Here is a 22745-nt window from a genome sequence, read left to right on the forward strand (position 1 = left end):
GACACATTTCAGTAAAAGAGACGCTTCTTTAGTCCAAGCCCAATTACCATCGATGGCGTGATTTCCTGATACAGGCCTACAGGGTGGACTACGGAGAGAATATGCCAATTTATACTGGGCCTTTTTCAGAATGAATAGGCAGATCAGGAACTGGGTTAATAATTGTCTTCTTCTTGAAAATGAACAAGGTTCTCTTTTTTCTTTTTCCTTTTTTTTTTTGAGGAATTCAGCATTTATTGAAGATGATCAAGATAGCATTCATAATTGACAGGTGAAAATATCTAAAGATAATTGATTTTATCTTAGGGATGTTTTGCCATGAAGACAGATAACATAAACTTTTTCAATCTTTTATCTCTTTTCCTTGATATTTTTCTTTGGTCGCCTGTGGTAACAAATTTTTATTGTCAGCAAACAATTGGTAAAAAATGTGGCATGAGATATGGCTTTTGGGATTCCAACAAATACTGTTGGAATTTACTATGCAACATCAATTTTATGATAGCTATCTGAACCCTAATAATTTATTTTGCACCGTATCTGATAGGATCACAAACTTACCATATCTTGATTTTACGTTATCTAATTCGTAAGGGATTCAACTCTATGATTCGTCACGTCAAATAACAAAGTGTATGTCCCAGTAATCTATAAAACCCGAGAAAGGAAAAAAAAATTCTAGAACTTGTAATTTGCAGGAATTGTATCCAATAAACTACTAGAATTGGCTCAGTGAACAGGAAGACTCTATAGATAGTATATTGAATAAAGAAATTCTAGCGTTAAAGTAGGAGTAGGAGAAGATATAGACGGTGACAATAGACAGAAAAAAAAAAAAGAAGAAATTTTAGTGTTTTCGTAGTTACTATTTGAAAGTTATATTTTATACTAATACTAATATAAGCAAACTAAGAATTGAATCACTACAAGACAACTTTATAAAGAAAATTCAAAGAGAAAAAGTCATACTAGATAGTAGATTAAACATTTAAAGTTATATGTTACTCTATACTTAATTAAGGAAATCAAGAATAATTTCACGCTACAAGACAACTTTATAAAGAAAAATCAAAGGGGAAACGTCATACTAAATAGTAGATTAAAGATTTAAAGTTATATTTTATACTAATACTAATATAAGCAAACTAAGAATTGAATTTCACGTACAAGACAACTTCATCAAGAAAAGAATTGAATTTGCTACAAGACAACTTTATAAAGAAAAATCAAAGGGAAAAAGTCATACTAAATGGTAGATTTAACATTTGCTAATAGTATAATAACAAGCACACTAACAAAAAGTTATTCAAAATTACGATATGTCTAAACAATAAATACAAATATGACAAATTCCTAAAATCAAAATGGCGTGTCATCATTTAGTTTATGTATATCATATAAGTCATGACATTTAGAATGGGATCTTTCGTCTACTAATATAAAGAAACATAGAGTTGGATTATTACAGGACACTTCTATAAAGAGAAATTAAAAGGGATTAAAAAAACTCAAAATTAAAGTATTGAGAAGGACGAAGTAATAAATTTTGATGTAAGACTAATACTCCATATAGCGAAGGGAGGGGGGATGTCAGGTCTAATTATGGAAATTGTGGATCTAATTCTACTAACAATCATTTTCATAAACAAGAAACTAAACAAACCAAATTAATTATAGAGAAAGTGTGACATCCTGTGTCCTACATAAAAATAAAAAATTTCTCAAAGTATTGATTGATGGATAATATATTGGACGGGGGGCTATCAAATACTAGGGCTAAGCATTTTGTATCCATTGACAGTATGCTAGCTAAAGAATGTTCATGTAATACATAAAAGGAAATAGAACTGGAAATTGGAAAAATCTTGTTTAAAACACAAATCAGAAATTGTGCCATGCGAAAGTGGGTTCGTTTGGGTTTTAAAATAGCCGTGACTGCAGCGATGTGGAGAAATTATTTGATATGCTGGCTGTCCTATACTCTAATCTATCCATAAGAGGAATTAACGATAACTTACTAATGTTGATCAAACATGTAAATTATTTTGCATCTTGTTTATCCAAACAACAGACGATTATGCATTGCCACGAAGGCAAGTGCTTGGAGCCTTGGACTAAGAGCCTTCTTCAGAATGGGACAAGAAATTAATCCCAAAGGCCGTCCGGCGGTCACCACCAAGACTTTTAGGTCAAGGGTTCGACTTTTGCCTCCCACCAAAAAATTACTATAATATGTGACGGCCTTAATTGATCATCTTCCAATTCTACCGTTGCAACAAAAAAAAAAAAAAAGAATCCCAAAAGGAACAGGATGTCCCATATTTGGTTGTCACAGTAGTGATAGAGAACTTTAATGTGGTTTCGTGTTTCCAGTTTGCAAGAGGACTTTAATAGTTTAATGTGGTTTTTGAATGTTATAGATTCATTTAGATTTTTTTTTGTTGTTGGTTTTGTGGGTTTTGTATTTTTTGTGTGGGGTGTTGCGGGGTGGGTGGGGGGTTTAATGAATTATAGGACAAGCAAGGTTTGATATTGACTGCTCTTGAACTTGGGTACTTGGATACCCGGAAAAATATAATCGAACTTAGATTTTTTTTTCGCGTTTAAATGAATTAAAAGAAACAACAAGCTGATTTTTAAAAAATGTCGGCATTTCCCTATTGCTTTTTGATATGATCCTCGTAGTAGTTGTTCCCTATTTTTTTCTTAATAATTATTTATCATTTTTAATGTTTATATGATAAGTATTGTTGCCTTTGCAGTGCACCTTAGATTCAGATATTAAATAAATAAAATACTGCAAGCAATTCAGTAACATTTTCTTTGCATGTGCAAAATTTGAATGAGGAATTCTAGGCAATGCAAAAGGAGATAAACATAAGAAAGACAAGCAAGGCTATATACACAGTAACAAGTAGCATGTTCCTTAAATATTGAGAAGGAAAATTCGTTTAAAACGTTACTTACATTTTAATTAATGAATTTTTTGTCATTCATTTTTAAAGTATTAATTTTACGTCCCTTACAAATTCAAGTTAGTAAAATTTGGTCCCAACCTAAGATTTCGATTACTTTTAGCCTGAATTACTATGTGACTTACATGAAATCATTGTTTTTATATATACAAAAAGGTCAGGTTCCACTTTTTTAGTGGCAAAAATGAATATAAATAAGGTTAGATCTCAATTTTTTAGCGAAAAAGATGAATATAGTTTAGGTCAAATCTTACTTTTAGTGTAAAAAATGACTATAGATCGAGTCATTTGTTTAATTATAAATAGGATCTAACTATTTTGTCTATAAAAAATTGATCATGTCTGAGTTACGTGATGGATTTAGGGTAAAAATTATCGAAAACCTAGGATGGACTAAATTTTATTAACTTGATTTTGTAAGGAATGTAAAATTACTATTTTAAAAGTACAGAATCAGAAAATTCATTTGATGAAATATGAAAGACGTTTTAAACGATTTTTCCTATTGAAAAAACATATTAATGTCAATCACCAAATTGTACAGGATCTAGTTTCTTCGAACTTTTCCAAAAGGTACAGTAGTTGTAAGCCAGACAAATAAATTCATAAACGCGAACTATCAAATTTTGGAGAGTAATGGCATTAGCTAAGACCTATGAGAAGCTGTAATAGATTTGGATTGAAATCGATGGAAACGGACATAAATGAGCTTTCTTGAGAAAGACAGATTCCTGTTCTCTCAAAAAAAGAAAGATACATAAATTTGTTTGAATAGAGTATTATTCCATATAATTATTTAGAATAATTATTGTAACATTTTTTGTTATGTGATATATGTGAGATAAAAATGTGATTGAAAATACAAAAAAATGAATTAAAAAATATATTTATGATGCAAATGAAATTTTTTTTTTTAAAAAAAATTTGCTATTCAAACATAGATGGATTTCCTTCTAAGCCTAAAGAACCGAGCAAATTTTTTTTTCTATTATCATTACTGTCATCATTATTGTTTTTGTTACTGTTACTGTTGTTGTTGTTATCATTTTGCTGGGGGAGGACCAGAGAAAATAAATTTCAGTGGTGACCAATTCGTTGGAAAAATTATTTCTCTTTGTTTTACTGTTTCTGATACTTGATACTTCAGATAGACATGGCGGCTGTGGTCCTGTATACTTGTCAAGTTAGCATTCATCCATGTGCAAAAGTCATGTTATGTCTTCTCAACATCGACGTCAAAGTGAATACGGTAGTTGAACACCACTGTATTATGATGAAAACTCTACTGTATTATGATGTACAAAATTATTAAGATTTTCTTGTACCATTTTCTTGTATAGTTCAAGATGGATGAGGGGCAGGAAGGGTCATCAGAAGGACCGCTCCTGAGCTGTTCACGGTCAGATTTTGGCCAAAAAAAATGTACTGTCCAAATCACTTCTTGTATCTCGATTTTCACAACATGTGTGGAATCCATAAAATGTGCAAACAAAGTCATGCGGTGTGCAAAATGCACAAAATCGCCGCCTGTAACCGTTCCTGCCCCTTGTCCGTTCAAGATTAACTTTTAATCATCTGCCAGAAATAATGGAAGGATTTTAGCTAGAGGGAAGGGCGGCGAAAGAATGTAGTGTCGAAGACGCAACAAAGAATATGAAGATGGTTCTCTAGTCCAAAATAGAAATTGCAGGATTGAGTAGAAATTTGGGCATGGGAGAATCCTTCAGTCTCTTTTGTTATGTTGGGTATCGAAGGACATTCCTTTGAAACTTCTTCAAATTGAATCCATTCAATTAACATATTGAAAAGATAAGCTAGGTACTTTTTATGGTTATGAATATAAACTAGCCAATTCAACTATGCAAGTAAAACATGTGATATCAATTACATACAATACCTTAAAAAACAAATAAAAATTGACTATTTTGATGCTATACGAAATAAGAAAATGAACTAGCTTAAACTTGGAGGGAAAGTTCTCACTTTGGACAAATTTCACTTCGCATTTTTTAAGCTTGCTGTTAATCCCCAATTTGCATTCAAATCTTTTATTTTGGACGCTTTAATTGTAAAGTAAGTGAAAAATTTACCTGCTGTTAATCCCCAATTTTCTTTTTTTTTTTTCCCTTGTTAACGAAATGCTTCATAAGGGTATACTGGGATATATCCACTTGATATCTTTTGCTAACATAAGCACATTGGGTTCCAAGTACATGAAAATGAGGGGTGTATACCTAATTTTCGAAATTAATGGGAGCTAGGTAAAATTATCAGAAACCTTGGGGAAGGTTTCTGAGATTTCTGAAATTATCCCATGATTTTGATGCAACAACACTCTGGCCCCAATGGTTGAGCTTCTGATTGGTCAAGTGGCCTAAATTTCTTAGAACTTGTACCTTGTTCAGGTCTATAAATTGATAGTAGGCAGACACACTCAAGAGCTCTACCACTGTGCTTTACATTCAGCCATAGACCAAAATGGCAGCATTAGTTCAAATCAAGGAGACATCATCTCCATGGAAGAAGCTCCTAGGCTATATAGGTCCTGGGATTTTAGTTTCTGTGGCATACCTTGATCCTGGGAATTGTGAGTAACCCGCTAACTAATCTTATTGTGTGACACTCTTTTTCTAGTCTTTTTTTTTTTTTTTTTTTTTAATAAAAAAAACTTGGCTAAATGATGAGTTGCATGTATATGCAGTGGAGACAGATTTGCAAGCTGGTGCTGACCACAAATACGAGGTAATTCTATGCTGCTTTCTAGCTCATATCTAACTTTTTTCCCCCCCTTCACTAGTGTCTCCATGCCTTCAAGATCTCGAGCATACTTAATTTGAAAATCTGTACAGTTGCTATGGATTGTCTTTGCTGGGCTTTTATTCGCGCTTTTGATTCAATCTCGATCAGCAAATCTAGGGGTGGCCACAGGTCAATTTTTCTACAATCTATTTGGCCATGAATTTCTCTCAATAATGCATGAGGCATATTGGTCACAAATAGTAATACATGTAGTAATGTTTGTGCTACTTTTATTTATGTGCATAACATGCATGCTAAGCGCATTATGAAAGGAGCTACACCTCCCCACGTCCAATATGAAGGAAAGAGGGGCCTCAAGGATTCAACGCAACTGTTCTTGATCTAGTACCACCGATGGCCTTAGTTTAGTGAAGTGATTAAAGTTGAGACTTAATACAGTTCTAAGTTTCGATCCCATCTTTCTCTCCGTTCCTTAAACCCTTTTTTTTTGTTGGCCTAAAAGAAATGTTTTTAAAAAAAGTTATATTTATCTTAGTTAGTGGGCACTCATTAATATAAAGTTAATTTTTCATAAAAGCAAACTAATTTGAAATTGCGTCTAAACTTGAGGAAGATCATAAATATAATTTGTGTAATCACATGATAAATAAGCTATAACTCAAGTATACCAGCAACTCCTAATGGATACCCTTTAAAAAAATTCCTTTTAGTGATTATATAATTGTATTGTTTCCAAGGGGCACCCATATTGAATAAGTTAGATATAATTTAAGTATATTAACGATACTCATTAGAGTTTTTTTTTAAATTCTCAGTAGAACTAATCTCACTATTGAATTCAAAAGGTAGGGCTGTGGCATAATCTCCACCCTCTACACACTCAGTCACACACACACACACATATATATATATATATATGTATGTATTCCACAGTCCAAAGCTGCATTTGCTCAGACTTGCATGACCAATAGGTATCAAATGGATGTCTTAGACTTCAAGAAGAATTCAAGATGAAATCTTCATGTCTATGGTACACTTTAGTTTCCAAGAGCTTAGGTGAAGTTTTGCCATGACTGACTGAAACATATTGAATCAGTGGAAGTTTTGCCATGTCTATATATTTAATTTAGGATTAAGCAACTATGACATTGATGAGGGGAATCTAATATCCACTCATTAACCAAACAGATTTCCTTACAAGTTTACTACACTATTGTCCTAACTAGTTAAATTGCTTTGTTACTAATCAACCGACACCGTTAGCCAGCTCATCTGGGTCCTGCTGAAATAAAGGCCATCTTGGTCGTTTTATTTAAGCGCCGGACTGTCGGGCTAGTTTCATTTAGTGAGGTATGGACCTAGCAACTAAATGTCAATCAGATGTCTTCTCTCAACAGCTGGGCCCAGTTTTGATTGGAGTGTTCTTTTAAGAGCTAGGCCCAGTTTCAATCCGGAATTTAATGTTGAAGTTAAAGTTAAAATTTTTTTTTTTGAAATTTTTTTTGATGTGGATTTTTTTTTTTTGGCCATAAAGCACGATAAGAAAACCTGCAAAATATGAGTTGTTCAAGTTGGTGGAAGCGTTTTATTGAATTACTGGTACTTATAATATGGAATAATAAACAGGAAAACATTTATCTGAACACTGCAAGAAAGAATATCCAAAATCAGTGAACATTTGTCTCTGGATGCTTGCTGAGATTGCTGTGATAGCTGCTGATATCCCAGAAGGTTCGGATACTATATTCTCTACTCAGTAAGAACGTGGAAAATTATCAGAACAGATATTCTCAGGGCTTGTATAGATTGAGAAAATTTGCATCATAAATTTTTATGGTCTTTCTTGCAGTAATTGGCACAGCTTTTGCACTCAACATTCTCTTCCGGATACCAATATGGTCAGGGGTGTTGCTAGCAGGTCTAAACACTCTTGTTTTGCTTGGTTTGCAGCGCTATGGCGTGAGTAATTATAGAGCAAGAAATCAGTTTTTGAACTTTCATTTATGCACTAGGTCCATTTTAGAGATAACGTTTAGGCTTCTTTTCCAATAATTTTCCATTGCTCTTGCAGATAAGGTTGCTTGAAGGCGTAATCAGCATACTATTGTTGGTCTTGGGTGGTTGCTTCTTCTCTGTGATGGTGCATGCTAGGCCTAGTGTTAAGGAGATTGCTATGGGGTTGGTTGTTCCCAGATTGAGCGGTGGAAGTGCCACAAGAGATGCTGTTGCTCTTTTAGGAGCCTTGATCATGCCGTAATTTCGCAAGATTCTCCAGCCTTGATTTAAGTTGAATTGTAGATTTAGACTTATTGGTGAATCACCACTTCTGATGCAGGCACAATCTTTTTCTTCATTCGGCTTTAGTCATCTCCAGAAAGATAACCCGTTCCCCAGATGGTATCAGGGTGAGTGAAGTTACCAGCCATCCATCAATTACTCAATTCTTTAAAGGAATATTTCAATGCTGCCTATATCTATCATAAACAGATTTTAAGGCTATTTCTGACTTGCATTTCCTCTATTGTGAGTCTTTGACAGAGCGCAAGCAGATGCTTCTTGCTCGAAAGCAGTTTAGCTCTCTTATTTGCATTCCTGATAAATGTTGCAGTTATAGCTGTTAGTGGTAGCGTTTGCTCATATCCAAATATCTCCTCAGAGAGCAAGAAACAATGCAAAAACATCACTCTTGACTCCGCTGCTTTTCTGCTTAAGGTCTACCTGCTAGCTAGACTAATCCTACATTGAATTCATTCTTGACAACAGTATTGATCAATGGAATCATCGAAGAATGTTTGTTCATTCTTAACCTATGATGTCGAAACAGGACGCTTTAGGCAAGTGGAGCTCAAAGCTCTATGCTATCTCTTTGCTTGCTTCGGGTCAGAGTTCAACTGTTACAGGAACCTATGCAGGCCAGTATATCATGCAGGTAAAATTTGCAGAAAGAAACATATATCAGGGCAGAGAACGACACTAACCATAAAACTAGTGAAACGTTATTTTGCAGGGTTTTTTAGATTTGAGAATGAAGCTGTGGCTGCGAAATTTGCTAACAAGATGCATTGCCATAGCTCCAAGCTTGGTGGTCTGCAGTGTAGGCGGATCTGCAGGAGCTGGCAGGCTAATCATCATTGCTTCTGTAACGTCAAAACTTTTTAACTTAATATTGGTAATTAACCATGTGAGCGAAACAATGTCTAACAAAGGATCTATGCTTGGGAGGAGCACAGATGATCTTGTCCTTTGAGCTCCCATTTGCACTAATTCCCCTGCTCAAGTTCACAGGCAGTGCGGCAAAAATGGGGCTCCATAAGAATTCTATTGTGGTAAAGTTATAACCTTGTGTTCCATACCTGCAAGGCTGAATTATGGGTGGTGGGGAGGATACTTTGGTCACTCTCCTGCAAATCAAGCAGCTAGTTAATTTCTACAGGTATCTCTGTGCACTTGGCTCTTGGGACTTTGCTCAATTGCGATCAACATATATTTCTTGAGTACAAGTCTGCTGGGATGGATTACAAACAAGAAGATGCCCAAGGCTGCAAGCATTCTTTCAGGACTTCTAATCTTTCCGCTAATTACACTATACATTGCACTGTTGGCATACTTGATATTGAAGCCAGAAACCGCTTCCCAAGGTTCCACGGATTTTGATACAGATTCAAACCACCACGATGAAGCAGAAGTCGAGCCAAGAGCAGAATTCAACCATACCCAGAGAACTGGCGAGATTGAAATCGATAGCATTACTTGCAGTTAGAAGCAGTTGCATCTTTAGCTCGATTGTGTGGTGGAGAATATTGAAGAATCACTGTTCGGTCCTTCAGTGTTGAAATGTGTCGGCATCAGAATACATTACTCTTTGATTCACGTAAAGAAACATCATCAAACTGCATTTCTTTGGGATTGACCCTACAGATGAAATATCTAAATAAAGCAATCAAAAGTTGTAAACTTTGTCCTATTTCAATGAGGTTATCAGAGTTCATTGATATATACAAAAAAGAACTGATTAAGATCCTTAACTGAATAAAAGAAGCAAAAAACAGTAATAAACGCCCAGTCATGCCTCCATAATCTGTACCGTCTACGAGTTAAAAACTAGAATACAACTTCCTTTCCTCTTCTTTGTCAATGTTTTTGTTGATAACTAGGATAAAGCACAACAAACTGTTGACAAGCAATTTACAATACAAGAGTTGCTCCGTAGCCATCTCCAAACAGGTTCAGAGGCAACATATGGCGACGAACTTGTAAATTTAGTACTTGATCAAATAGTGCCGCAACCAGAGTTCATACATGACCATATGAAAAGCATCGTATTTGACAGGAGGTGTATTCCACTGAAAATGCTTCTGAATCTGCATGAAAACAAAGCGATCATCAGTGCCACCATGCAATTAACCAAGAAAACATTCTTTTGTTTAATATGTATAAACCAGCCTCTTTGTATGTACAATGCATCTAACCCCTTAGTTTAGAATATCTATAAAGGAAGTTGCTGTAGCCAAAAAGACTTCAGTAGAACAGAAACACCTGAAAATTCCCCTCCCCCTTTCCACCCCAAAGAAATCCCATTCCAGCAGAGAGTGGCCAGCCTTACCTTGACTAGATTATTGTGCAAAGAAACAAATTCTGTTTGAGTTATGCTTTTGAGGATTTGCTTCAGCTGATAAACATCTTTCTGCTTGAGAATGACTGAAAATTTCTTCCAGTCAAGGATGTCATTGAATGGCAAGTCATAATAGTCAGAAAGTATCACTGCACAAAATACGCCCATCCAATTAGAGAAATAATCAGATACTTCAACAAAGAATCCAGAAACAAATGAGCCAAGTCATACAAAAAAGGCACATAATTCACAAATAGGACATACAATAGTAAACAAAGTCCTAATGTCCCACAATATGATAGTAAACAGGAAAATAATCAATTTTCGGATATCACTTCTCCCGTAGCTGGGTAACGTGTAAGAACACAGGCCACATGTCGCCATAACTACGAAGCTCCATCTGGGGTATCATGTTCAAGGTGGAGCACCAGTCAGTAACACAGACTCCAACTGAAGACAAATTTAACCCTTGACTCCCCAAATCAGGTGACCAGCCAACAGAATAAAACTGCAGACTGTATTTTCACTTGATTACTCAGTAACTCTGGAACCCATCTTGTGCTAAGGTTGTTCTCTCTGTTCTTCAATCTAGCATGGAATTGGATTAGGAAAGATTCTGTATCAAAGAAACAAGAGACCCGTGCAATTTTTCTGATTGCTTAATTGCTAAAGTAGATAAAGTTAAGAACCCACCAATGCTCCTACTAGGAGTAGGTAAAAGACAAGGTGCAACCCCCATTGCTTTCAAAAAGTGTTACTCTACTGTCACAAGAATACTGAAATGCCAGGTTGCTGCCTGCTTTTAGCTCTAAAGTCAAAGCTAGCCATGCATATTATTCCATAACGTATTTCCAAATTTATCATGCATCACAAGCAATTAGAGAAAGTTGTTAAAGGATACTACATATTAAAGAATTATGTTGTTACCAGGAATACACCCATAATGTATGGAATCTGCTATGCGAGCACTATTGACCTGGGAGCCACCAGGGCAGATGCAGAATTTAGACCTGTAAAATTTCTTTTGATACACCAGTTCTCCAGTAGCCCTGCTTATTCTGCTGTCTTTGACATAAAGTTCTGTGTCATTCATCCATTCACGTGCCAAAATAACCCTGATTTTAGAGTTCCTACTACCAGCCCAGTAACCAAGTATGGTCCTGCAAACACCTATATTGTTAGCTACACATAATTAATCATTTAATTATAAGGTAATACCTTTAAAAGGTGTCTACTTCATATAGTTCCCTGAACCATACAGAAGCTGTACTGTTGTTGAACTTGATCAGCCAATGATGTGATAAACCAAGTAAGCATACATAAAATCTAATAGCAGAATAAGGGTAGCTTTCCTGTATTAGATTAAAACTAGCCCAAGGTACTTTTCAAGTTGCATTCTGAGTTAATGTACTTACTGTGGGATCGCAGTGTGAGTATAACCCAAAAAAATAAATAAGCAAGCAACCCAGTCAAGTCCAGGTAAATGACAAACAAGAAAATATGCCTGACCACTAAAATTTGCGCTTCTGAGACGAAAGCAGAAGCTTTTACCCGAAATAATAATAATAATAATAATAATAATAATAATAATAATCAGTGAGGTATACGAAAAACCCAGTATACTTTCAAACAATAAATCTCATCTAACCAGGAAGCATAAAATCAATACATAAATTACACAACCAAGTTGAAACCAAGACACTGCTACCTGTTTTCAACATCATTTCCTCCCCGTGGAAGGGCAAAAGGCTGCAGCACTTGGGGAAGAGCAACATCTTTGTGTGGAATAAACCCAACATCATAGCTTGGGGAGCATGCAACCCGTATTGAGTTCTTCACAAGAAAAGGAAGTCCTTCTGTTGCCCTGACTCCAACATCTTGACAAACTACAAAGAAGTGATCTGCACCCAGGGTCCTATTCCAATAAGGGTACTTGGCTATTAAACTCTCAACATACTCCTTCACAATCACGGTCATGTTTTCATATGACGTAGCCTGAAATGTCATCATGAAATCATCAAGCTATGTCACAAAATCCAAGGACATCTTGGGAAAGAATATTGATTTGATTTACTGGAACAATCGTTTAGACATCTACCCTATCATACTGGAAGGAGTTGGAAAGCATAACAGCATTTGCAGAAAGTAGATATATTATGTACAAGCATCTCATATATCAAGGCTTACATGATAATTCTAATCACCTTAGAAGTGGCTGGCAACAAAATTGCAGCATTAATACAATACTGTCCAATAAAAAACAAAAAAGAAACTTCCGGTTGAGTTTAATATGAACCAGTAGGCAAAGGAAGCCACAAGCTACATGGACTTGCTTATGCAATCCAACTTTTAATCTCCTTACTTTAGGTTTAAGATATACAGAAGGACCAGACAGATAGCTGAATGTCAAAGTAATTGCTTTGTATTGTAAACGGGTACACCTTTTAAGATTCAGATTATGCAAGCTTAAATGTCCCCAATACGTTACGCACTACGGGGCAAGATAGAGTATCATGTAAGATCATGAACTTGAAGACTAGTTCAGGTACAAACAAATGCTACTACTAAATCCAACTGCTAAATAGTCTATATCAACAAGACTTTTTCAATTCCAACTCAGGGTGTCTGTGTATGCAAAGACCCTTTCACCTTTAGAAATCAAGTAAATGTACCCAAAATAATACTATCAAATAAGTCATTTATATTTCATTCTTTCCAGGGCCATTTTCCTGCCAAGTGCCCCCTGTCAGTAGAAAACCTTACATGGCAACACACTATTGCAAATCAAAACCAGTCCTTGGATATTATCACTCAACTACATCATCTTCTCTTCATTCACCGAAAAAGTTAAAATCAACTGAACCAAGAAAGCAAAAAACATCAGCATCCATATCAATGCACTTCAACTAATCAAACTTAAGCACACTATACCAGTCCTCTCATCTTATGACAAGAGATTGGGATGAAAAACAAGTCAGCCTTATCCGGATCATCGGTAATGAATCTACTCTCCCTAATATTCTGAAAAAAGTAGCCCTCACTTGCATACTTCCCGGTCAGCTTCCTCGGCGTCTGATAATAAGTTTTGGGATCACCATCCAGGTAAATGTACACCTTAAACTTCCTTTCCATTTCCGCATAATTCAACCGAAATACCTCTGGCGAATGAAATACATCGGACGACACTTCATCTTCCCCCTCTACCCTCTCTGCTTGATTGATTCCATCTTTATCTACAACACGCACCTGCGGAATCATCAAAAGATTAGAATTTGTGAAAAGGGTATTCGATTCAGAGGATTTTTGTCAACGGGATGGGAAGAGTGAGTAGAAATATGTACCTGAGGGGCGAAAAGAGTGGTGGAAGGTGGTGTAGATGATGAGATAGAAGGGGAATTGAGGGATTTGATAGAGAGACAAGTGAATGAGAGAAGAGTGACAATGGCTAGAGTTAGGAGGGACCCCTGAAGAGTGCAGATGGCAGCTGTCGGCGGGGTTTGTGTGGGTTTTGCCGCCGACATCGGCGGAGCTGGAGGTGTTTGTCGGTGGTTTTTTTCCCTGGGGTGGTGATATTTTATTACTAAAGCACTGCTTTCGCAGGAAATTGGAAGAATGTGTATATGCGTGTGAAGTGTGTGAATGTGTATGTTCTATGAAGCCTTGAGCTTTTACGGCGGTGGCGGTGGTGTTTGCGGTGGTAAAGGTGGTGGCGGGATGGTTGCCGTGGCTGGTGGATTTGGGCAGACGTATAAATAGGGCCAAAGACAGCTAGTAATGTATTTTACTTTTTATGACTATTTTAAAAGCTTTCATCAATTTCAATTTACACCCCAAAATGCTGGTCTTTGAGGATTTTTTTCTTTTCTTTTTTTTAAAAAAAATTTCCTTGGCTTGAATATAGATAGATGGTTTTTTTCTTTGTACAAAACTAAAATGCATACAACTTACTCGTGCTTGAATTTGATTATCTACATCAAATAACTCGAATTTGACTCCAAATATATCCATACAATATACATATAAAGGGAAAGCACCATAATAATCATTTTTTAAATTTTCAATTGTACCTGTAATTGGAAAAGTAAAGTGGTTCCAATTTGTTGAAAAAAAAAATCTCATGCTAAGTTTGATATTTGAATACACTAATCCCACTGCCATAAATTTATCCAAACTTTTTCGTTGGGTATAAATAAAGTTTGAATTGATTCAGCTCAATTATCACTCAAACTTCTCTAATTTTTTTTTTCATTTTAATCTAAACTTCTCTACCATTATTGTACAATTTATTTGTCCATTAAATGCCAAAAAATTAATTCTAAATAACCAACCAGCCACAAAAAAAGGTATTTCATCAGATTGTCTGTATATTTATTACAAAAATGTAAGATCAATTTTGATCAAATAGAAATTCTACAAATGCGATATTTTTGTTTGGTGCACCAACACACCATTGAGTCACAATCCGATCAATAATAACAGCATTGGTGATTTGCAGCCCAATAACATCAGGTCCAATTATTGAACGTATATTGCATTTGAAAGAATTATTATTGACTCCTTTTTTTTGGTGATAAAAATTATTGACGCCTTTAATTGGTGGTTTATTTTATTTTGAAAAGCACAATAAATTCAGAATAATGGATAGCAAGAGGCATGACGACCTTAGCGATTATAATAATGGATGATTGTTGGAAATTGCTCCTTGGCATCAAAACGTAGGGGTAGACTGTCAAGACCACGCCTTCATTAGGAAGGGGGAAAGAGAGGGAGAATCAGTAAGAACGCGTTATCGATATTGACCGAGGGGAATTTTTGAATTTCAAGAGATTTGAAGGTGCTTAAAACTCGTTTCAATCCAATTTTGATTAAAGCAGCTCCAGAAGATAAGCCTGTGAAAATCATTAATGCACTAAAAAAAAAGCTAGCTATTTACTATTATATGTGGGCTGCGTCTTCTATTTGATAAAATGCATACCTTAAACTATAGGTGATCTTCCGCACTTGAACCGGCACCTGAGGTAGGCAATGGTTTTGATTCCGGTGGCGGTGCCGGAGCCGGTTCCGATGCTGATTAAGGAACAGACGAATGTTTCATATGGGCAATAGCTGCTCAACAAGACGGACTACAACGGAGTAAAATTACCCAAAATTTTGAAAAGAAAAGACAACTCAGCATTATCAACTGTACAAATTATCTTTTCTTTCTTGATATAATGCGTGTACTATCATCTTCACAGATTCCGTATACTAAATTTACGGCTATCTGAAATTCTGAACTTTATCCAGTTAATTATGAAATAAAATGAAGAAGAATATCAACAGTAACCCAGGTAGAGGAAGATATAATGACTAATGAGGATGTATACCAACATATACTTTGTTATGTAGCAACTAGCATCTTATGTTTGATTTCCTTTGTGATGTAGTAGGTTAGCTTCTTCTTGTGTGATTTTTTTTTTGGGGGGCACTGGTAGGGTAGCATTATACCCTTTTGTATGCTTATGATGAGATTTAATGCAAAGCTAATTTTCATTTTTAAAAAAAGTCCAAAAAATATAGGACCAGTGATACATACACGAACTCCATAAACTGTACATACAAATACAGATACGTACAAATGCAAACATGAAATTCAACTTTTGTTGTAAATTACAAAAAAAAAAATAACAATGTTCTAGCATCCCCACATCATAGAAGTCCATGATTTTTGCTCTTTTTCAGAAATACGTACAATGGCACATATACGTCCATATGTTATAAGACTCAAACAATCATGAGAAACTTTAAAAGCCTTCCCAATTATCACTTGATATACAGTATTAATTTAATTGATATATATATATATGTATATATACGCGCGCGCGCACAAGTAGGTCTAAAGAATAAGAAGAACAATTAAGAAAACAACGAAAAAGAAGAGAGAACGGCAATGAGCAAAAGAGGTGGTTAAAAAACATGTACCACTAGCTTGATCGGCCATCAGCTATGCTGTTTTCCTCCAAGTTGAAGGAACAGAAGAAACCACAGGGATGGTAAAAGCAAGGAAGCAAGAAGATGAATGTAATATTACTTTGTTTAAGAACCAAAAAGAAATATGGGAAAATTGCCAAATTGGTCCCTAACATTTTAAAAAAAAACTTTTTTAGTCCCCAATCAGAATAGTCTTTAACATATAAATTATGAGTTAGTTTGGTTCTAATGCTCGTATTTGCTCATTTTTTCGACTATAAATAGCACACATCTCTCACGTGAGCTTAATTTTAAGGGCAAAATCGGAGAACCTTCGTTAATCCATGGTTTTAGACTCTGAAAGAACGAGAATATTCTCTTCAAAACTCAAGCTCTCAATGACTACTCTTCTAAAACTTCACCCACTCCTCCTAGAGTCAATCTTGAATCATTTTCCCTGCACCTACTCCATCAGATGTATTCCACCATCACCACTAACCCAAAGCCTGATGATCTCAAGAGAACCAGAAAACTTGAAGTTTCATTGAATGTTGAAAACCAAGAAAAACAAATCATTCACAACATTTTGCAGTCCTTCACAAAATCCCAGCTTGTTGAAATCCTTCAGAAGCTGCCATTGTCCATCCCAGCATTCTCCATACCGTTCTTTCCATCGTTGATGGCATCCCATCCTACTGCAAGATCTTTATCAAAAGTCTATGGTTTTGTTACTTTCAAGAATGTTGAGTCTTCCTTGCTTGCCCTAGAAAACCCCTGCAATAAAATTGATGGGTTTGTCAGCAATAAAATTGGTGGAGAATGTGCTAACCAAATGAGATGAGTTCTGAGACTTTGTTGAGTTCTTTTGAGAGGTTTGGTGAAATTGAAGAAGGGCCTTGGGGGTTTGATATAGGGACAGGGAAATCAAGAGGGTTTGCTTATCTTTTGTATAAGAATGAGGAAAGTACAAAAGCTGCTTTGGCTGAGAAAGTGAAATTTGTTGATGGTTTCCAACTAGTTTGCAAAATGGTGTCGAGGGAGGGAAAGGGAGAAAAGTTATAGGAACCCAATGGAGGTTTTGCCTGTAAAACCATGAATTAACGAATGTTTTCCGATTTTGTCCTTGAAATTATGCCCACGTGAGATAGGTGTGTTGTTTTTAGTCAGAAAAATAAGCAAATACGAGCATGATGACCAAACTGGCTCATAATTTATATGTTAGAAACTATTTTGGTTGATTTTAAATGTTAGGGACTAAAATTTTTTTTTTTTTTTAAAAAATTTTAGGAACCAATTTGACAAATTTCCCAAGAAATATTACTTATTTAAAGATTTTCGGAACCGACAAGTTAGCAGTTTACTTTACATACGAGTTGGTTTCTACGTACTTTTGGAACAGATCAGATCAGAGCTTATCATAATACCATCTTTAGTCAACTGATGGTCAATTGGTCACAGTGTGCAAATCGATTTCAAGCCCTACTTACCTTGTTCAATTATAAAACTAGCTCGATATTTTACTTTTCCCACAGAAAATTGATAACCTGAAATCTTGGGACAATTACGTTTTGATAAGTACGAGTTTTATTGGAAAATTGATTGAATAATTATATATTTCTTTTCTTGTTTATATATGAGAAATTTTTTTTGCTATTCATGTCATCTAGATCCTAGTCTGAACCTCTTTCTTTCTTTCTTTTTCTTTTTGGTGTGTAGTAATGAAAAGAAAATGTGGGAATTTTATTTTTGGAAATTTCTTCATCAAAATTTCGGGGAAACTTATTTCTACGTGCGAGATTGACCGTACAGCTGTTTAAAGTTTAGTTCACCCGTTACTTAAATTAAACAAGGTAAGATTGGCTTAAAGTTCTCAAATTCAGCTTGAATTTGACTTGATATACCCATCAAATTTATATTTAAAACAATTCAAACTACTCAAATTCGTACATATTTGTGTTTCTATAGAAAGAAATAATATAAATTTCTTGTGATCATTTCATGGGGAAGCAACCAAAACAGTCGCAGGGGAAGATCTCCATCGGCGAGGATGCAAATCAGCACTGGAAATTTCAATTTCAAGCAGGCACGGATTGATGTTGATGCGCATGTTTATCACATGGAACTGTATTTTCGTCCGCATCAACAATTGTTTCCAGTAATTTGGTGTACTTTTCCAGGCAGACAAATTGCCTTTGGGGATCCCAATATTTCTTTTCGATGCACTACGTTTCAAGCAGAGATTTTGCAAGTATATACGTTAGAAACACACATATGATAAGCAATTTTGAACTAAAAAATTAATGGCATATCAGTGGTAAAAAAAAAGGTTCAGATAGAGAAACAATTAGATCATACATGGTGCCTCCCATTGCATCAAATCTAGTAGTAACATAAAAAAGTCTATGTTCATCAAATCTCCCCAATATTGATATTTCTTCTAACAAATCTTTCAACATTCCGGACGAATAGTCTAGTTTTTTTTTTTTAACCAATCTTAAAAGGCTATAAGTCATGTTGACTGGTCCAGTTTGAGACCCCAAAAAAAAAATCCATAAATTGACTTATCAATAATTAGTGTAATAAACCTTGAATCATCTGTTGTACACATTTATGTTGTTTTTGTAAACCCTAAAGTACGTGCATGATAAGGGGCGCCTACTCCCTAATTTACCACTGATATGCAATCTGTATTGAGAATAAATTAAGCAAGAAAAGTAGACTCCATAGGCAGCAGATGGTTGTGCACTCGCCTATTTATTGCTTCTAGCTTTATCAATTTAAGCTTTATTATCTAGGCTTAATTTCTAGCTATAGATATAACTTAATTATATGACCCTTCGTGGCTTAAATGTACACTAGTAACTAGTTTGTTTACACATTATTATGTACCGTTTTGAAAGCAAAATACCAATGCAGTTTCTTGAACTAGGACATCCAATTTCATCTGGTAACAAGAAGTATTAATTTGACAAAACCATTAAACTTTTAAAAAATAATAAGAGAATAATGTAAGATGACGATATCAAGCAACTACTTACACCATGATATGACCATAATATTAGACGAAATGGGATCGGCATCGCTGAATCTTCTTCTGGAGGAGTTATAATAATCTCATTCTCCTCGTTTAGTCTGGAGTCTGCCACTTTGAAGCCAGCTTTTCCTAAAGATATAGCAACATTTTTTTTAGTCAACTACCGATTCAAGAACCAAATAGACATGCAAACATACTAACAACCACCTTGATGAGTAGTCTTGAGTTTGAGGGTTTCTTTAATCTCCCTATAATTTTTTGAAATGATATAGTTATCATATAATTAATATTCCCTCATTGGCACTTAATTTTTATCACGAAAGATATGTCAAATGCAGAAATCTAACTATGAATTGAGATAAATTTTTCTTCCATTGCGTCAAGCTAACATATAGCAGTAGCACAATTGTGGTGATGGTATTGTGTTTTGAGCACCATTTTAGATGTATCGTAAGGGGCTTTATGACAGGGAAAAATAGGTATGCTCCTGGCAACTAAGAGATGGAGTGCTTAACTTGACAGGGAAAAATAGACATGCTTTCTAGCACTGGATAACCCTTTCTCGTCTACAGTCAATTGTGAAAGTATTAATCGAAATCAAGCATTAACTGTATTATTAGACAAGAGGAAAATCAGAGAGAAATTGCTGATCTAATACAGTGCAATACTTCTCAATGGGAGCAAAGTACTTCTTACAAGTATATGTCTCACTACACTGCAACATCACGTATAAAGAGTATAGATACATGAGATTTACAAAACACGGCATTCTAGGGTTTTTAAAAAAAGGATTAATCTTTTCTACACTAACAGTGTAGTGTATACACTGTCAACATTAGATGAATGATAACTATGCAAATTTTGAATTTAAAATTCAACTTTTACACACATATCATGAATCTAACGGTGATAGTGTATGCACTGTCAGTGTATATAAAATTTACTCTAAAAAAATGCTAATTAACTAGTGGAGAACAAACTTAAATTGAAGCAACTTTTATCCAAATTTGCATCTTATATGTAAATTGCAATTACAAAGTCACAAAGATGAGCCTATTAAGACACATATCTGAGGTTTGTCCTTCCAAGGTTTCACATTATATATTCAAAGCCTCACACATTAATTTTACTTACTTATTTTGCAGTAGGCAACAAATTGAATGAGAAATTACGTACGCCAATATATAGATCAAACATATGCTTGCAAATTGACGGAGCACTTCTGGATGGAAGTTTAGTTGGAGTTGGAGTTGGAGTTGAGAAGTAGCTTCTAATTTGATCAAATCCCAATTTGACCAAAGCAGCTCCAGAAGACAAGGCTGCAAAACACAAACACACAAATAGCCAAATACTTTTGAATAGTGTAGGATTTGCATGTTGGTAATAGGCAGTGATCAACCTTTTGATCTCTTTTTTTTTTCTTTAAATTGAATAGCAATTGTGCAAAGATGATACCTCGAATATATATTGTAAATATGAATGCTCCGCACTTAATCAACATTAGCATACTGATGGAGGTTTGAAGCCTTTTTTGCTGGCGTGAGTTGGTGGGCTGAATTAAATAAAAAAAAAAGAAAAAAAAAGGGATTTGTCAGTAAAGGCTACTGCCCGGAAAAAGTCAATTTGAGGTCACCTCATTTGTGTATACGGTATAGATCATAATGTATGATACTATGGATATACAATTTACTCTAAGGAGATAATGCTTAAAATCATTTATAGGCTACTTACTCATACTAGAGATGGGAAATTCTACACTATATATATGTCCTACACATAAAGATCCATTGTTGTTTTGTAAGAGTCGCTAAAAGTTACAATTTCAAGTTTTTTTTCTTCACAACAATAAAAAATAATCTATCAGATAACTTAAAAAAAAAAAAAAAAAAAAAAAAGGAGGGAGACAGAAGAAGAATGCATCAGAGCTAATTGACTAAATTTATGAAACCTCTTAAAAAAATTTCAATTTTTTAGAAATTGTTATATTTGAGCTTTACAAATGCGTATATTAAAGAAAAATTAATTCTCGTAGATGTTTGTGAATGAATACCGAGCATGGCTTGTTATTTCCAGGTGGATTTGGGCAGACGTATAAATAAGGCCAAAGACAGCTAGTAATGTATTTTACTTTTTATGACTATTTTAAAAGCTTTCATCAACTTCAATTTACACCCCAAAATGCTGGACTTTGAGGATTTTTTTTTTATTTTTTAATTTCCTTGGCTTGAATATAGATAGATGGTTTTTTTCTTTGTACAAAACTAAAATGCATACAACTTACTCGTGCTTGAATTTGATTATCTACATCAAATAACTCGAATTTGACTCCAAATATATCCACACAATATACATATAAAGGAAAAGCACCATAATAATCATTTTTTAAATTTTCAATTGTACCTGTAATTGGAAAAGTAAAGTGGTTCCAATTTGTTGAAAAAAAAAATCTCATGCTAAGTTTGATATTTGAATACACTAATCCCACTGCCATAAATTTATCCAAACTTTTTCGTTGGGTATAAATAAAGTTTGAATTGATTCAGCTCAATTATCACTCAAACTTCTCTAATTTTTTTTTTCATTTTAATCTAAACTTCTCTACCATTATTGTACAATTTATTTGTCCATTAAATGCCAAAAAATTAATTCTAAATAACCAACCAGCCACAAAAAAAGGTATTTCATCAGATTGTCTGTATATTTATTACAAAAATGTAAGATCAATTTTGATCAAATAGAAATTCTACAAATGCGATATTTTTGTTTGGTGCACCAACACACCATTGAGTCACAATCCGATCAATAATAACAGCATTGGTGATTTGCAGCCCAATAACATCAGGTCCAATTATTGAACGTATATTGCATTTGAAAGAATTATTATTGACTCCTTTTTTTTGGTGATAAAAATTATTGACGCCTTTAATTGGTGGTTTATTTTATTTTGAAAAGCACAATAAATTCAGAATAATGGATAGCAAGAGGCATGACGACCTTAGCGATTATAATAATGGATGATTGTTGGAAATTGCTCCTTGGCATCAAAACGTAGGGGTAGACTGTCAAGACCACGCCTTCATTAGGAAGGGGGAAAGAGAGGGAGAATCAGTAAGAACGCGTTATCGATATTGACCGAGGGGAATTTTTGAATTTCAAGAGATTTGAAGGTGCTTAAAACTCGTTTCAATCCAATTTTGATTAAAGCAGCTCCAGAAGATAAGCCTGTGAAAATCATTAATGCACTAAAAAAAAAGCTAGCTATTTACTATTATATGTGGGCTGCGTCTTCTATTTGATAAAATGCATACCTTAAACTATAGGTGATCTTCCGCACTTGAACCGGCACCTGAGGTAGGCAATGGTTTTGATTCCGGTGGCGGTGCCGGAGCCGGTTCCGATGCTGATTAAGGAACAG

The 22745-nt window shown here is 34.9% G+C and overlaps 2 protein-coding genes across 4 annotated transcripts; one reads left to right on the forward strand and one right to left on the reverse strand.

Moving 5' to 3' along the window:
- Nucleotides 1–5430: 5430 nt before the first annotated feature.
- On the forward strand, nt 5431–9699 carry LOC113777590 (metal transporter Nramp5-like). 3 transcript variants are annotated; one of them, XM_027322734.1, is made up of 12 exons: nt 5431–5562; nt 5677–5717; nt 5825–5903; nt 7362–7466; nt 7585–7694; nt 7807–7988; nt 8071–8140; nt 8274–8447; nt 8560–8664; nt 8743–8874; nt 8966–9061; nt 9169–9699. In XM_027322734.1, exons 1-12 carry the CDS (start codon nt 5454–5456, stop codon nt 9493–9495), a joined length of 1530 nt encoding a protein of 509 aa, XP_027178535.1. In that variant the 5' UTR covers nt 5431–5453; the 3' UTR covers nt 9496–9699. The 3 variants fall into 3 exon arrangements, with proteins under 3 accessions (XP_027178535.1, XP_027178537.1, XP_027178536.1); XM_027322735.1 differs by lacking the exon at nt 5825–5903 and having other exon boundaries at nt 5518–5562; XM_027322736.1 differs by lacking the exons at nt 5825–5903; nt 7362–7466; nt 7585–7694.
- On the reverse strand, nt 9698–14105 carry LOC113777591 (probable glycosyltransferase At5g03795). Its single transcript, XM_027322737.1, has 6 exons — nt 13689–14105; nt 13279–13593; nt 12056–12342; nt 11275–11507; nt 10339–10496; nt 9698–10096 (listed from the first exon to the last, which is right to left on the reverse strand). The coding sequence occupies exons 1-6, from the start codon at nt 13866–13868 to the stop codon at nt 9995–9997; spliced, it is 1275 nt and encodes a 424-aa protein (XP_027178538.1). The 5' UTR covers nt 13869–14105; the 3' UTR covers nt 9698–9994.
- Between the last annotated feature and the right edge of the window lie 8640 nt (nt 14106–22745).

This window comes from Coffea eugenioides, chromosome 7 (assembly GCF_003713205.1).
Source record: "Coffea eugenioides isolate CCC68of chromosome 7, Ceug_1.0, whole genome shotgun sequence".
Taxonomy (NCBI): Eukaryota; Viridiplantae; Streptophyta; class Magnoliopsida; order Gentianales; family Rubiaceae; genus Coffea; species Coffea eugenioides.

What these genes read in the sequence shown, in the direction of transcription:
- LOC113777590 (XM_027322734.1), top strand. Translation starts at nt 5,454, where the DNA reads ATGGCAGCATTAGTTCAAATCAAGGAGACATCATCTCCATGGAAGAAG. An exon ending in TTGGTTTGCAGCGCTATGGC is followed by an intron (nt 7,695 to 7,806) that starts GTGAGTAATTAT and finishes TTGCTCTTGCAG; the next exon opens with ATAAGGTTGCTTGAAGGCGT. An exon ending in CCGCTGCTTTTCTGCTTAAG is followed by an intron (nt 8,448 to 8,559) that starts GTCTACCTGCTA and finishes ATGTCGAAACAG; the next exon opens with GACGCTTTAGGCAAGTGGAG.
- LOC113777591 (XM_027322737.1), bottom strand. Translation starts at nt 13,868, where the DNA reads ATGTCGGCGGCAAAACCCACACAAACCCCGCCGACAGCTGCCATCTGC. An exon ending in CCACTCTTTTCGCCCCTCAG is followed by an intron (nt 13,594 to 13,688) that starts GTACATATTTCT and finishes ATGATTCCGCAG; the next exon opens with GTGCGTGTTGTAGATAAAGA. An exon ending in TGCACAATAATCTAGTCAAG is followed by an intron (nt 10,097 to 10,338) that starts GTAAGGCTGGCC and finishes GTTTTCATGCAG; the next exon opens with ATTCAGAAGCATTTTCAGTG.